This window comes from Leptosomus discolor, chromosome 1 (genome assembly GCF_034619465.1).
Source record: "Leptosomus discolor isolate bLepDis1 chromosome 1, bLepDis1.hap2, whole genome shotgun sequence".
Taxonomy (NCBI): Eukaryota; Metazoa; Chordata; class Aves; order Leptosomiformes; family Leptosomidae; genus Leptosomus; species Leptosomus discolor.
Window position 1 is genome coordinate 15927680 of NC_141391.1, and position 16880 is coordinate 15944559.

The 16880-nt window shown below is 35.7% G+C and overlaps 1 protein-coding gene across 3 annotated transcripts in view; it reads left to right on the forward strand.

Annotated features, from left to right (window-relative positions):
• DYNC2H1 (dynein cytoplasmic 2 heavy chain 1) overlaps positions 1–16880 on the forward strand; it is a 178648-nt gene that overhangs the window by 101395 nt on the left and 60373 nt on the right. For all 3 annotated transcript variants that reach the window (XM_086481759.1, XM_086481761.1, XM_086481762.1), the window contains 4 exons: positions 399–554; positions 2524–2599; positions 3930–4141; positions 5891–5995. In XM_086481759.1, coding sequence (XP_086337885.1) covers positions 399–554; positions 2524–2599; positions 3930–4141; positions 5891–5995 — 549 coding nt within the window. The remainder of the gene's footprint in view (positions 1–398; positions 555–2523; positions 2600–3929; positions 4142–5890; positions 5996–16880) is intronic.

Consider the following 16880-nt stretch of genomic DNA (forward strand, 5'->3'; position numbering starts at 1 on the left):
GTAAAGTGAGTTGACTCTGATCACAGAAATGATAATTGGTAGTTGAGTTTGTAAAATCAGAAGAAAGGTTCTTGTTGTTGAAAAAATTGAATTTGCTTTTATGTTTACATATTTTGATAGAGTACTGTTCTTTCACTAGGTTCTTTTAGTGTAGTTCAGTCCTCCTATCAGTTGGTCCTGATTACAAATTTCCTTCAATATGCTTAAGATATTTTCAGTATAAGATTATTCTGTTGTTAGGCCATTTATTACAAGCAGATTTTTTCTTGTAAAATTCTACTTTATTAAGTACTGTTTGTCATTTCATTAAGTTAGAAATCCCAAGTTAGTATTTAAGAAAATAGTACATGAAAGTGTCAGCATTTCTGTCTAGAACAGTGTTTTTCATTCCAATGCAGGCACCTCCAGGCCTCAAAAAGAATCTTTTGCGAACCTATGAATCTTGGACACCAGAGCAAATTAATAAAAAGGGAAATTTGTCACGGGCGCATTCCCTCTTTTGTTTAGCGTGGTTTCATGCTGTATGCCAAGAAAGAAGAAATTATATTCCGCAGGTAATTTTTTTGCTACCTTTTTAAAAATTTACCCCATTTATTAGCTTTTATACTTGGAAATATTTTTCGTCAGGTTTATGTTGGGTCATGTTCAGACATAAGAAAAACATGGGTGCTCCTGGTCTATTGTCTCTGAATTCATTGCAAAATAAGGTCTTGATAGCCTAAATTCCTGTCCTTCTGAAAATTGCAACTTCCTGCATGAGATTATTTTGTGATTTGTGTACTGACTGATACTGATGCAGGAGTGAGGTCCCACGGAAAAGATTCTAGGAATCCTGTTTGCTTAGGACAGGAAAAAATATTTTGTAAACATACACGATTGAACGGAAGATGTGAGAAAAGAGACAGTGTTGGGAGGGAGGAGACGACATTGTCTACTCTTTCTGCACACACAAATCCTGTTCAAGGAGAAGGAGTAACAGGGGAGTTTACTCATTTCTTGTCAGGATTATAATGGTTTTCAGAGACTTTGATGTGTTTTTTCCTTAGATAAATTTTTTTTAAAGCAAACATTTATTTCTGGCTGCAGATGCTTAAATTAAACAGAAAAAAATGCCAACCAACAAACTGTTCTGTGTCGTGTTTGTTTTATTTAGAGTAGGGGTGAAGTTAATCTGTCATCTGAATCTGGCAGAGCCTGGAATGTTTGGGATTTTTTTTGATAGTTTTGACTTCGTGATTGATAAGGTTCTTTGCCTTTAGTATCAGACTTTGAATCTGGTGTTCAAGAAGCAGAATAGGTGAAAATATTTGAAGTACTGATCTGACACGTGACCTCTCATTTGGCTTTGTTCAAATTCATGTTAATTTACCACCAGATTTCCAAGTGGCGCGAGATGGGATTACTGCTTTCTCCTTAATTCCACTGTAACTGTGTTTATCTCATGTGCAGACTTAGTGATGGTTTTATATTTTGCTTATGATTACCAGTTTCTAAAATTGCTGGACTGCAATTAATCCCAGCTAGAAGCTCTTGTATTTTATAATGAATTTCAGGTTGTTTTGGTTCCATGTACAGATCTGTCAAAAAAATACATGAACACTGTTGAGAGACTGCAGCATCTTTCCAGTTTGTGACCTTCAGGCTGACTGGCTGATAGTTTTTGATTGTGATTTGTGGAGCAGCTGCAGTCTTGACTTGAGACTGTATCCATCTCACTGGGCATGCACATGCTATCTGGCACATTTACATGTTTCTCATCATGGGTCATATGCACCCGTTGCTATGGTATGATCCATATGCAAAGGTACAGCCATAAGAAGATACGACAGATACCTTTGCGATCTGGATTTCCTAACTTCTGTGTAGTATATCAGTATTTATTTGTACTTATCCATTTACATTGAAAGTTTTTTTTGAGAATTACATACACATTACACATTAATGCTATATAGAGAATAACACCAAGAACAGAAAGAAGATACAAACTGAGAATGATTAAAATATGCATATGGCATTTTCACTGTAATAGTAATAGTAATTGCTTTTCTCATCATAATTTTTTCAGTCAATAGAGTAGTGACTTGAATTAAGGAGTGAGATGATGAAAGTATAATTTAGACTGTTTGAAGAATCAGACCTATTTATGAAAGTCCAAAGGAAACTGAAATACAAAAAAGCCCTCAGAAATAAAATTGTAATTCAATGCATGATCTAGTCACAGATGTCAGCTAGTTTTAGTCGAAGTAAATGCTGTTAGGAAATAAAATAATCTTTACATTCCTCATAAACAATGCATTCTAGTTTATATAAGTATGTAAAATTACATGCACTGTTAGAGCTGATTTATTTTATACTACCTCCACTAAATGTTTCCAAAGATGCACTTTAGAGGACATAAGTGGTTTCTTTTTTAATTCAGTATTAAGTATTATACGGTATTTAGTATCCACATAATATTTTTATTTTACTTCATGATCATCATTGTGTGACTAATTAAATTCTTTGGATTTCTTTTAATGGTAGGGTTGGACCAAGTTTTATGAGTTTTCTTTATCTGATCTCCGTGCTGGTTTTGACATTATTGATAGACTCTTTGAAGGTAAGTCTTAAGGAAAGACTTCTCACCTCTGTAGCATAACCCTTTGAATGTCTCTCATTTAAAATTTTTAGAATATAAAAAACTTACACAGTAATTTTTATAAATTGGTTACTTTGCATGGTTGTTTTATGTGGAGTTTGGAGAGGGGCCATTCTGTTTAAAGGCTGCTTTGAAGGTATTTAAGTTTTGTATTTGAATCCTCATTGGAACATTTTCACAAATATAAACACATGACCAGGTAGTTAGGTAACTTCTTCAATATGGGAAGTAGTCTGACCCTGAATCAACTGTGCTTAGGCTTATTAGGCTTTTCTGGATGTAGAGCCAGACTCTGAGGATAGTAAACTGATAAGGGCTGAACCCAGGCTCAAAACTGATCAGACTCAAACCTGATCCACGATCAGGTTTATTTTTTTCTCATATTTGGCTTATGCAGACTGGCATTCTCGTAGGCAGTGACAAGGCATGGTTTGTCAGTTAGCAGAGCCTGGAGACTCTTTCCAATAGGCAGCAGGTAGGTTACCTTATTTTAGGGCAAAAGAGAGATTAGCTGTATGGATGCAAGCCAGCTTGTGCCATCTGACCTTGACTTCAAACGGGACCTTCCCGTTTTCCATTAGTGGAAAAGTTGCATGAAGAGCTTTATCTTTCTACAACACTCAGATAAGAGTGAAGATGCTGCAAGGCTCATCACCAGTAAGCAAAGCTAGAAACACAGAGTGAATCATAATTCCATTTTTTTGGGAGGTAATTGGTATTGGTAAACCAAGAATTTCTTTGGTCCAAGAACTATTCTGCTCGGCTTCTTGAGTCCAAAGGAATAAATAGGAAATACAGGAGTGCCTGGAAGATGAAGTGCTCTGTCTCCATTCCTTCCCAATGTGAGCTCCCTCATATGTTGACTAAGTGAATTGAATATGAATGAATTCTTCATATTGAAATGCAGTTAGATAGAGCCCACTTCACTGTTCTCTTAAGTAACGTAGTAATTTCTTAATATTAGTTAATATGAAAAAGGTATTTTTTAAAAAGTCTTTGCATTTTATATAATTTCAAGATAAAGTTAAGAACTGATACTTCAAGACTTAAGTAATATTTCTAATAATTCATTTTGAAACACAGTAAGTGTTCATTTTATTAATGACAAACATTTACAAACTCAAAAAAGTTTCTGCAACTTTTATTATTTGGTAATATAGAAGAAAAACAGAAATTAATTATTTGATGTGGTTGTATATTTTTATTTCACTGAAGAACTGCAGTGACAAGAAGAAATGCTTATAATGCAATGCTATCCATTGATACAAATCTGATGTTAATTAATTTATAGGTTCCAAAGATTTTCAGTGGGAATTTGTCAGTGGCTTGTTTGAAAATGCTATTTATGGAGGTCGTGTAGATAATTACTTCGATATGAGGGTTCTTCGGTCCTACTTGGAGCAGCTTTTTAATTCACAAGTCATTGGCAGTTTAAATGCTAGAGGCAAGAAGATGACGAGTTTCCCATATTCGATTTCTTTACCTCATTCCTGCAGTATTTTGGTAGGTATACATCTCCTATCACCTAATACAGAAACTAAAATAAGTTATTTTCAAGAATTCTTAAGTTATCAGAACTATTCTGCTAGGCTGTTCAGTCAGTCTTCTTTCTTATGATATCTGATTGGGCTGATACTGAGCAGCGACTGATACTGGGCAGAGCAGCATAACTATGAAGAGACGAGTAGAAGAAATTGGGTCAATTTATGACAAAGGAGTATAGCATTACAATTTTACATAACATCATAGCACTGTTGTACAGACTGCTAAACATTCTTATAACATCTGGATGAAATAGGAAAATCTAAATATGTCACTTTATTTACAAAATATATCAACATTCTGACATCATCTGCTAACATGCTGGGGAGAGTGTATGACATTTTATTTGGAGATAAATATGGATTCTGATTCTCCTTCAGTATTCCTGTAGTGTAAACAAGAGGGAATTCAACAGAATCTAGAATTGATCTCTCCCTATCCTGTCACATACTATTGTTGTTGTTACTATTATTCAAATTCATTTGCATTTCAATGTAGGACTCCATACTAGACCTCTAATATGAGATGGTGTAAATGTAATTATGCCAGTTAAAATAAATTGCTGTCATTTGGCATTTTCTACCTGGATTCTGACAAAGTTTGGGGTTTGTTTATTTTTTTACTTTAACTATGATGGTTATTTTTTATAGTTGTGCTGAGTTAATATCATAAAGAGGGAAGGAATAAAGAAACCATGCTGCTCTTGGTTCTTGCAGATAATATGGTCAAATAGATGAACCTTCTTGCCTGCACTGCATTTAATCTTTCTCAGTTTCTTATAGTTAAATGTTTATTTATGTGAGAGTTTATACTTTTATGTCTTAAATATTTTTTTCTGCAAGTTGTTTTGATTAGTAGAACACTGATAATAAAGCTAATTTTGATTATTTAAGTGAATGGGAATAATAATATATCTTACTAAATAGTGTTCCCTCAGTGTTTGGTGTAGAGGTCTGCTACTGTTATCTCTGAAGTGAGATTCCATGTCAAAGTCAGTCATGCACACCTAGGACATGTTCCTGCAAGCAAAGGGCACAATGCACATGATATAACACAATAGGGTGCAGCCAGACTTTCAAAAAGTAAATATTTTTGGCTAATAAAAGAGAAATCCAGCACCATTAGACCTGAGTCTGCACCTCTTTCTGTTTTGTACAACAGCATCACTAGTGCCTATTACAGTATAACCCCCGTTGATGCTATTCTGTATCTCCAGTGATCATGCAAACCTATTTTTACCTAAACGATTTCACTTTCTTTGAGTGATAGTATCTTCATAGATCTAAATAGAAGTCAGTGGTCTTCATTTTGTAAACATGTATTATGCTCTATTATTTGAAGTCCAAATGCCGAAATCTTTTTTTCTTTTTTATATTGTAATTAATCCTACTTTTGAATTTTCAACAGAATTATTTTAACTACTTTTCAGAGACAGTCTTAGCATATTTTTCTTTTCAGTTGGTAGCACCACTGTAGTCAGAATTGCTTTTTGCTCTTTTAAAGTGGAAACACAATATATAAGAAGATAGTTTTTCATAAGTAAAATTAAGAAATTTATAAATAAGATTACCAAGATATATAATGTGTTATATACTTATTTTAATCTTTGTGTTATACAGTGCACTTAATGAAATTCTTTTCAGCATACATTGTTAATTTCATGAGCTGAACAGTTCCCTCAGTTATGGTTATTCTTTCCTTCTAATTCAGGATTATCGTAATATTATTGAAAGCCTTCCAGAAGATGATAAACCTGACTTTTTTGGCCTGCCTGCTAATATTGCTCGTTCATCACAACGTATGATCAGTTCCCAGGTAAAGTTACATTTTTCATTGACCTCTGAATCTTTTCGCTGTCCAGTGTAAGCTAGAGAATCCAACCACGTGTTCATAAATAGGAATTTCCATAAGAAATCAGAGTAAATGGAGGGATTTTTGGAGTATGTTGACTTTAATTTGGAGAATATTTTAATATAATAACAATTATATTTAGTTACAAAGATATTAATTTAAATAAACAAAGAATTACTGAGAAAGTTTACAGTAATATAATTCAGTTCATGTTGAAGCGTATCCACATATGTAAGTAGTTTCAGTATTTCTATTTATACTGTTAATCTCACTCCCATCAATGGGCTAGTTCATACGGATGCTGCTTACTGCAAGTTAAGGTTTTAGTTTTGGTCACCAAACTCTAATATAACAGTTTGACAGCTATAACATGGTCAACATTTTATGCTTTTTCTGAAAGAGAAATTCTGAAGAATTCTCCCACTAGTCAGAATTCTATCCTTGCTATTAGAAATATGAAATTTTGAAAAAAACGTTGTTCTCACTGAAGGATAGCATGTAACTACTTAGGCATGTCATAATGAAATTCTCAACATAATGAAAAGTAAGTTCCAGGATTTTTGTAGGTCTTAGTTTAAAAATTCACTAATTTTATAATATTTCCATTATTGCTTTAGCTGTAAGATATGGCAGACAGCTATATCATATCAAGAGTTCTCAGCTATCATTTAATTGCAGTCTAGTCCAGATTTGAATATATATTTAATATGTGAGAATTCAATTATCTTAGTGCTGGAATAATAGGCAATGATCAAAGATTTTTCACCTGTTTGTTTTAGAATTGTATGTAGAAGCCTCAGCTTGGGTGAGTGACCTGGGTCACCTGTTATACTGGGTACTATTAATGGCACAGCTGGGACAGCTATTCTTCCCACCCTTTGTGAAAATATTAGAAAATACTGAGTGTCTCTCTTGTTCTCCTCATAACTTCTATTTAGTCAGTCTAAGAAGGGAAAAGGTGGAGTGATTTGAACTCTGGATGTCTTCATCGTCAATATGTTGTTTGGTTTGTGAGACAAAGCTTTTCATTGCTAGTATTTTATCACTTCCCTTAGGTGTCAATTCAGTTGCCTAAAAATTGGTATCTTGTATCATCTGGAGATGCCCTAGTGTACTTAAGATATCTACTAGTATCTGCCAAATATGACACAGCACCCAAGTGAATACTTTTTCTTGTTGGGCCAGCAACTGGAAGTCAGGGGCAAAATGGCACTACAAGCCAGTGTTTAAGCAACTGATTCCTGCTGCTTGTGTACCCTTATCCAGTAGAGCATGGATCTGGAGGTCCTGTGTCGTATCTGCCTATCCATTACGTTTTCTTGGATAACATACAGAGTCTCAAATAGCATTATGTGTAACCACTAAATTGAGCCACTAAGGCCTAGAGTCTAGGGAGGAGTTCGACTAAGAAGTGGATGTACCTCAGCCTGAGTTGAAATTTGGTAACGTTCATAGGCAGGTGAAAGTCCATCTTTTGTTTATTCGAGTTTGCTGGGCATTCCAATATCTTTTAGCTCAAATTGGAGCAAGTTTAGGACTTTGAGGCAAAGCATGAATTCTTTAATCTATTTTTTTTTTTATTGCTTTTCAGTTAAGTCTCGATGAGAGCACGCAGTTACTGTATAAGTGCAATTAAACAGTACAAATCTTTAACTGGTGGTTAACATAATGGTAAATTAATTGCATCATATAACATGAAAGTTGGTTGAATTGAGAATCTTATACCTGAAGTGAACTGGTCTGTATATCAAGGCTTTCTTTAATTTTCTGCACAGCCCTAACATGATGCCTTATATAAGGACATGTTATAAGGGGAGGAAAAAAAAAAAAATTAAATCGTAGAATACCAGGTTGGAAGGGACCTCAAGGATCATCTGGTCCAACCTTTCTTGGAAAAATCAATAGGAAGTTCCCCATAATTGGAGTTCCCTATAATTTCAAGACTTAGAATTACATTTTTTTTTTAAAAAGTATCTAATTGTTTGCTCGCCATCACCTAAAAAAAGCTCCATGCAGCAATTTCTTATTGGTATAAGACTTTTGATCTGTTAAAAAAAAAAAAAGTTGACTTTGAATATTGCATTTTTTGAATATCAAATATAGAACTGGTATATTTGTTAAAATAATCTGTTCACTTAAATCCATAGCTGTATTGTCAAATTATTTGTTTTAATATTAGCACATGAAAATATAAAGCTATATAAAGACAAATCAGTAGGGTGAAGGTGCATAGGGTAACATTCTGAGCTCAAGAACCCCCCTATTACAAAGCCAAAAAATACATGAATACATGAACTACAAGCCAAAAAATGCACCAAGAGTCAGTGTGCCTGCGTTTGGTTTTGTATCAAAATCTTTTACATAAACAGCAACTTCAAATGCTTTTTTTTCTGTCAGATACACTGTAGATTGCTGATTATTTTATTTATGTCAGCTATGCTTACATAACTTGTTTAAAAGCTGCAGTTGTTAAAAATTCTAGTACTTGAAAATAAGTCCTTAGTTAACCTCAATGAAATCAGGATAGATTCAGAGCTCCTGTGTGAAGGGAAGTAGGTAATGAACACATTTACATGCAGACTTGCACTCTACTGAACTGATCTGTCATATCATTGTTTATAATCTATAAACCATGGGTTATAATCTTGAAAATGTGAGAATGTTGTAGTTACAATTCTGCAAGATGCTTCTTTGTCATAGGAGAGATTTACTCATCCTTCCAATAATAGTTTGTGGTGGTACTTCAAGTGTTAGGCAATTTAAGTAACAGAAATGGGAGATTTTTCTTAAATTGTGTTTCTACCTAACTATGAATCCTACTCCCATTCCATTTCTGACAGTTTGGCAGCTGTCTTAGATCCATAGGTGGTCCCATGGTCAATCTGAAATTGAATGAATGCCTTCTAACAGGAGTGTTTCTCATAAATCTCTTACCAAGCTAAATCAGAAAAAATCTGAGTGAATAAGGTAGTGAGAAAAAAGTTGCTACCAGCTCAGTCACCGTGTCACTAGCACCAGAAAGGTGAAATATAATACTGTGTCCGCTACTTCATTGATTATGTGCTAAGTATGTGGTATATTCTTTTATAATTTATGTCTACTATCCCATGTAGTTTCTTATCTACTAGTCATTGTCATTTCTCAGTCTGTGTTTTTACTAACATCTTCTTATGCAGAGATGCACAGAATTGTATCATCTACACCACTGAACTAAGGGTTAGGGGAAGTAGGATTTTTTGAAACATACATGCTTTGAAGTTACTTGTTTCAACCAACTGACAGCAATTTCTTCTTTAGTCATCTGTTTAAGGTCACAGATTTAAAATAATCATTCAGATATACATTGATTTTAGGGAAATTGTAATTAGCAATCTTTTATCAGTTCAAAATTTTTTAAAATAAGTATTAAAACAAATTACTATGACCTATTCTGTTAACCATGAAGTTAAATAATTATATTACAAGAAATCTGATATGACATTGTTTCACTACACAAGGTGGAATACTTAGATAATAGAAATGTAGATTTTATGCAGACTTTCTATGAATATTATTTATTTTTCATGTATCAGAGTGATAGTTTGTATTGCTGCAGCAACACACTTTTCTGTAGCAGAAATTTGCTGCAGCACAGTGCAGCATTTTGCAGTCATGCAGAAACCTCTTCTGTAACCTACTGCATTGCTAATGTTTGGGTAAACCTAAACAGCACTAAAAAGAAATGGGCTTTTTCCAGTAACCTTGCAAATATTGATTACATTCACAGCTTTTCTTTTTTCCAGCAGAGAACTTAATTTCTAATTTGAGAGCTGAATATTGCTAGCTGTATTATTTTAATATTGATAATTACTAATTGAATTGTTAGAAATTATGTCTTATGACGTTTCATGGTGTAATTCAGAGAATATTGATACTGCATGCATACTGGTAAAAGCCATTTTGTTTTTAAGAAAAATAGTTGACTTAAATAGTTGTGATCTATTTAACTAGATTTAAAAAATCTGTGATCAGATTTTTTTTCTGAATTTTGTCCTTAGTTGCTCTATGTAGGTGGAGCTAGGTAAATTTTTAGAGGCTGGATTTCTAGATTTGACAGTGGCTATTTGGTTCTGCCTTACCTACTGTTACAACAAGGCTTTGACACAACATCCCTTAGGTTGAATATGGTCATGAATAATCTCGTATCGCTTGCTATGTTTTCTCTGCAGAACACTGCAGTTAAAATAGAAAAGAAGTCAGCTGACAGTGCAGCTGCAGGAGTCAGCATAGCTTGTCCTCTCTGTTTTACACCAGGTAGAGATTTTCTGTACAGCTGCAACTGGAGTTTCCTCACGCTCAGCAAAAATCCTCACCGTTCAGTTATTGTCATGCTCCATTCTTTTGGTCTGATAAACACTGTATTTTTGTCTTGCATATTGGCCTGTATTCAGGTTGTTTAACCTCCCAGTCTAACCTATAACCAATGATTAGAGCGGTCAGAATATGTGGAGGTTTGCTTTAGGTTTCCTATGGATGAGAAGGGTCTGTAATTTAGATCTCTCTCCAGTCACTTTCTTGCAAAGTGGGCTTTTGGCTCCAATGTACTTGTCTCTTCTTCCTGGGACCATATTTCTGTTCTTTTATGAATTCCTATGAACCAATTTCATCCTTTATTATAATTTTTAATTGAACCATACATAGAGTGTCTTAGTCAAAATAACATTTATCTTACGTGATAAGATACAGACTGTAAAAAATGTATTTTTACACCTTGGAAAAGCAGTAAGAACTGTCTTGTTCTGTGCAGAATTTAGCATACCTGCAACTAATATGACTTATTGCCAGTAACCACCCTAGGAAATGAAAATGCAAAGCCATTGTTTTGTTGTCCTCCTTTATTTGCATAGCAGACTTAGTCATTACAGTCACTCTTTGGAGAGTGTAACATTTAAAGCCTTCTGTTAGTGTTGTGTCATCCCATCAAATCCTGTCGAATGACCATGCCTGCATATGACAACAGCCTGTAACTAGTAGCTGTGTATGATCACTCGACTGGTTAATCTAAACATTCTCCAGTAAAGCAATTTATGAAAAAAGCCATTCGGTAGCTTGTGAGTTATCCAAGACTCTTCAAATGTGACTGCCAATGATAATCAATATGGCTAGCATTTAGGTTGCTTAAGGCTAATTTCTATATAGAATACTACATATAATAATTTTAATAATATCTTGCATCAGGAATTGAGCATTCTTTTACACATAGAGATTCATAATGCTTCACATAGACTATCATATGAGATAGGTAAGTCTCGGTAAATTTGAATAGGTTGGTTTTGATATTTGCAAGGATGAATGAGTACACTTTCTCACACATACCATGCAAGGATAAAGGATAGTTAGTCTCTCTGTATACTGGTAAAACATCTTGATTCTTCTGTGTCCACCATCCCAGTAAAGGCAATTGGAAGGCAAGACGATGGACTTGCAGTTCACTTTTTAGGACCTCTTGGAGGTAATTGTGCACGCATAATTGAAATTTACCTTTTAAAGTTTGTGAGTGGCTATTTCATGTGAGTGGGACCCCACACTGGAGCAGGGGAAGAGAGTGAGGAGGAAGGAGCAAGGAGCAGCAGAGACATGAAATGAACTGACTGCAACCCCAATTCCCCATCCCTTTGCACTGCTCGAGCGGACGAGATAGAGGATTTGGGAATGAAGTTGAGCCTGAGAAGTAAGAAGAGATGGTGGGAAGATGTTTTAAGATTTGTTTTTATTTGTCATTATCCTACTCTGCTTTGTTTGGTAATAAGTCAAATTAATTTCCACAGGTCAAGTCTGTTTTGCCTGTGATGGTAATTGCTGAGTGATCTCCCTGTCCTTACCTTGACCCATGAGCCTTTTGTTATATTTTCTCCCCCTCATCTTGCTCAGGAGGCAAGTAATGGACTGGCTTTGGTGGGCACCTGGCAGTCAGCCAGGGTCAACCCATCAAATCTTCAAAGTGCTTAAGTGCATCACAAATGTAAAATAATACTTTGAGCTTCAGGTTGTTGAAGAGTCCAGAAACTGTAGCTTGTTACCATTTTTTCAATGAAATATTATAAGATTATTTAATTGTAGATTTTATATACCAATTAAAAATGTTGAGCTGTGAATAGTTAAAACTTCAAACAAGTGAGTTCCAATTCACTTCTACTGAAGTTACTGGGAGTATTTCTTCTCTTGTATTTTGTCCTTTGTAATTTTATTTGCTTTTGAAGCAGGCCACTGATACTCTGCGGTTCTGCTGGTTCATATTTTGCAATAAAATTACTTGCTTTAAGAACCCGTTTCAGACAAATTTTATAGTCTCAAATGTAATCCAAATCTGACTAGTATTTTCTGTGGCAGGGTAGAGAATATAAGGCAATTTAATTTTCACAGATACCTTTCTCTCAAACCCAGCTGCATGCTTGTCTTCACCTGTTTTGTCTAAGAGTCAGTGATGGGAATCACTCTCACTTCTCCCAGTTAGCAACTCCATTATTTTTATTATCTGAAAATAATTGCAGAAGGATAGTTCCTTGAGATACTCCTTTTTCTTTTAATCCTAGATATTTATCTCCACTCTTTTGATAATAATTGATTCTGCTTTTCTCTGCCATCTAACTAATCTCAAAATGTCTTCATGAAATCCATCTGGTATTCGTGAAGGCACCATAAAGATTCAAACAATTCCTGTAACTTTAATGTGCTGCTTTGTATTGTTAACAAGAGGACCAACTTGCTATTTGACATATTTAAAGGAATGCCTTTCCCATCATGTTATACTCTAGGCACTTTCTTCTGCCCCTCTATTTCTCTTTGGACTTTGATCATCACTGCCTGACAAATGTAGTTGGAAGCTTTGCTTGCTAGTAGCAAGCCTGTTGGCAGAAACTCTTGTTACACTTTTTCATATGGATTCTGTCTGCCCCTATCTGTCAATCTCTCTCAAACAAGGTTCCACATCCGTAAGAGCCAAAGTCATGTCTGCAACAACCCAGCTCTGCATCGAAGTATTGTGTGGTCACATGCATCCATTCCTGTCCCATTCCCTTCACTAGCAGAATCAGGGAGAACACCAACTGCACCCCCATGTCCAATGTCACCTGCCACTTCTGAATGGCACTGATTCTGATCCATCAGTCAGGCTCAGGTAGTCCACGTGCCTCCCCGATACAGCTTTTTCTCCCTGACCTGTTTCTACTCATTCTGCAATTGCACTTCTGCAGGTGGAGAAGGAGCCTTTTCCTTCTTGCTGGAAGTCACAAACTTCCCCTTTTATTTACCAGTGTGGACATATTCTTTTGGGTAGTCGTTAGAGGATAGCAGAAAAAATATTTTCTGTATTAAGGATGATACTCGTGTAACAAAGCTTTATTTTTCTCAGTTAGGTGGCTAATGTAGTGGTTATCTAGGCTTCCTGTGTGTTACAGTCCATCTCCAAATAACACATTCCTACCTGCCGCAGAGTGAATTATGTAAACCTGTGAAATCCTGTTTCACTCACTAATATTATCTTCAGTTAATGTTTTAGTATGTCTTAAAATACCTCCTGTGTTAATACCAAATATTTTATTTAGATGTTATTCTTTAATACATTTCCCACAAGTCAATGATATTTTAAAAATAGATTTTGTGGAATAAAACTGTATCTTTGAAATACAGAGAGGTTCTGTCAGATTTGTAGTTCAACTCTTAGAGGATATTTCATTTAAATCCTACTAGAAAAGACTTGTGATGTATTTATTGATTCAAGCCACTGCAAATTCCCCTGATCAATAATAGAATAATTTCATGTGAGTTTGTTTTTCTTTTAAATGTCTAGGTACTGTAATAGAAAAATATGATAAGCCTGATTCAAAGCCAAGTAAAGTTAAAAAAAAAGAAGCCCCAGTGTAATTCGTCTCATCTAACTTGAAACATATGAATATTAGCCATCTCATCTTAACTAGTTATCCATTTTTGTTGTTACTAGAGAAAGACAAGCAGCTACAAGGAATAATATGTGCCATTCTAAGATAGGCATTTAAAATAAACAGGTGAATCACCTTTTGGAAATATCTGTTTCTTTTCATTGAACTTTGGATCAAAGTCTGTAAAAATGTTAACAGCATTTCCAAAAATTGTGTAATGATCATTTTAATGACAATTTAAGACATTAAAGAAAACTGCCATAACTGCTAGGTTGTTCTTTATGCTGAAACGGGAGGGTGTCTCTTCTACTGGAAGCTGGACTACTTGAAAAATTAGATATTCATTGGGACAGGAATTGAAACATAGTTCTGCATTGAGTGTTGCATTCCTGCCTGCATTTGCAATGTTGGCTGTTAACCAGAACTTCAGAAATTTCCTTGAGTAATGTTGTCATTAATAAGACTGCTTTTGCACCTACATTTTGAAATATAAAGATATATGCTTACAAATAATGGTATTAAAAGGGCTTCTGTGACTTAAAGGTAACTCTTAATTTGAGTTCAAATTTTATAAGCTAGCAGGACTCTCATTAATTTTATTAAAGCTTTTAAGATATAATTCCCATGAAAAATTTGTTGATGCAGTTCTTTGACATAGTATAAAGCTTGTGTGTTTTATTTCTCGTACTCAGTAAAAATCTCATATTGCAGGTCACTGCTATGAATATCAATTTGGATGTGTACAGGACTAGAATGCACATTTTATAGAAAGCATTTGAAAGTGTATAAAAATGACTGGTGTCTCTTGTCATACTTATTTTCATGTATTCACCATGACATTTCATAGTCGTGATGAATGGCAGCTGAATTGTTTGAAAACTTAAGAGTTTGGTCTAGCAGGAACTCAACATACAGAAATAATATTCACATATTACATCAGGATGACTTAAGTCAATTATGGTATCTGAACAAATCAGGTAGGAAGCACGTTGCCTAAGTGTATACTCCACAGAAATACTAGCACAGAAATCTCACACTGAATGCATTCTTTCTATAGATGTGATTGCTTAAAGAGAAACAATTTCTTTAATGAAATCCATTAGAAGTCAAAAGAATAGCTCATCGTACCTTAGTGTAGCTGCTAAATATAGTACTCATTTAAAATAATTACTGGTGCTCTTCTGTCTGTGCTTGAAATGTAGAAATTTTGTAGAAAAACCTGATCATCTTTTTTTATAGCTATTTTTTTTTTTTGTGATGGATACTTGTTGAGTTAAAATTAGTAGTAAACTAATAAAGAGAACAGCATGGGGCAATCTAGTAAGGCAAAGAAGACAAGAACCAGGGTCAGGAAACAAAGTGAATTTTGCCTCATTAAATATAATTGTAATGATCTCATTGACTTCAGTAAAACAGCATTTTATCCTTGTGTTCTTTTTTTTTAACTTAGTTGCTGACCTGCTCTTATTTTCGGCAAGTCACTAGCTGATTCTCTACCTTTTCCCACCGTTCCTTGTATATCTTGTTTACTCTACACTAAAACTGCTCTCTGACTTCCTAAAACTGTAGTCAGGTGTATGAGTGTACTACAGTTCCAGTGCTGGTTTTTACCTCGCTAATGACAGTAACAGAGACAACAGGTGTAGGGGAGGGTGTACAAGGACACCTGGAACTCTTAGATTGCTGGATCATGCTTGAGACTATACACCAAGTCTCCACTGCTATTACTACCCAAGTCAGCTAAAGAAAAGTTAGGGTGAGGTTTGTCCACCTGATAGCTGCAAGATGAGGTTGAAAGGTTACAAGATTAAACAAAAAGGCTTAGGAGCGTTAGGGAGGTTGAAATGAAGATACACTGGTGGAACCAGGCTCTGCCCTCCCTACAATGGAAATGGGAGCACTCACCAGATACCATCCAGGATAAAGGGACCCATGTATCCTGCCCCTGTCAGGTGGAAGACAGAAGCCTAAATGAAAGAGGTGAGTGGAGGCAAGTTCATGGCCATGACAGAAGGTGAACTCCCTCCTTGCCTGCCTCACCTTCCCAGGTGCCTCTGAGAAACAGATATGAGGCCCAGCTGGAGCACTACCAGTCTAATGAGGACGTGAAAGATAGACAACCTATACCAGAGATCTCATCACAGTCAGGTAGGTCTTCCAGCCATATAGCAACCTTCTCCACAAGGAAGAAGAATTATAGTTGTTGGAGACTCACTCCTAAAGGGAACAGAGGGCTCAATATGTCGAGTTGACCTTCATCATAGGGAGGTCTATAGTCTTGCTGGAGCTCAAATTAGGGATATCATTAGGAAACTCCCCAACCTGGTGCGGTCATCAGACTATTACCCTCTACTGGTCTTCCAGGCAGGAAGGAAGGAAGCTGCATCCCATAGTCTGAGGGGACTGAATAGAGACTTCAGGGCCTTGGCACAATTACTGAAAGTCTGGTGCGCAAGTTATTTTCTCTTCCCTCCTTCCAGGTGCGGGTGATGACATGAGAAGCAATAGAAGGATCCAGTCTGTAAATACCTGGCTCCGAGACTGGTGCTAAAGGCAGGGTTTTGTTTCCTTTGATAATGGCTGGTTTTATAAGACACCAGGCCTGATGGTAACATGTGGAAAGGGCTTATCTTGTAGAGGGAAAAGGGTTCTGGGGCAGCAATTAGCAAGGCTCATAAATAGAGCTTTAAACTAGATTCGAAGGGGGATGGGGTTGTAGCTGGGTTTGCACCGGTGGGGCAGTGTTCCAGTATTAATGAGGACCAGAAGGCCTCCCATCCCCCCAGGGTGAAGTCAGTCTGCTCAGCTCACTCCTCAAAATGCCTGTATACCGATGCACACAGCATGGGGAACAAACAGGAGGAGTTAGAAATCTGTGTGCGGTTAAGGGGTTATGATCTGGTGGCAATTACAGAGACATGGTGGGACAGCTC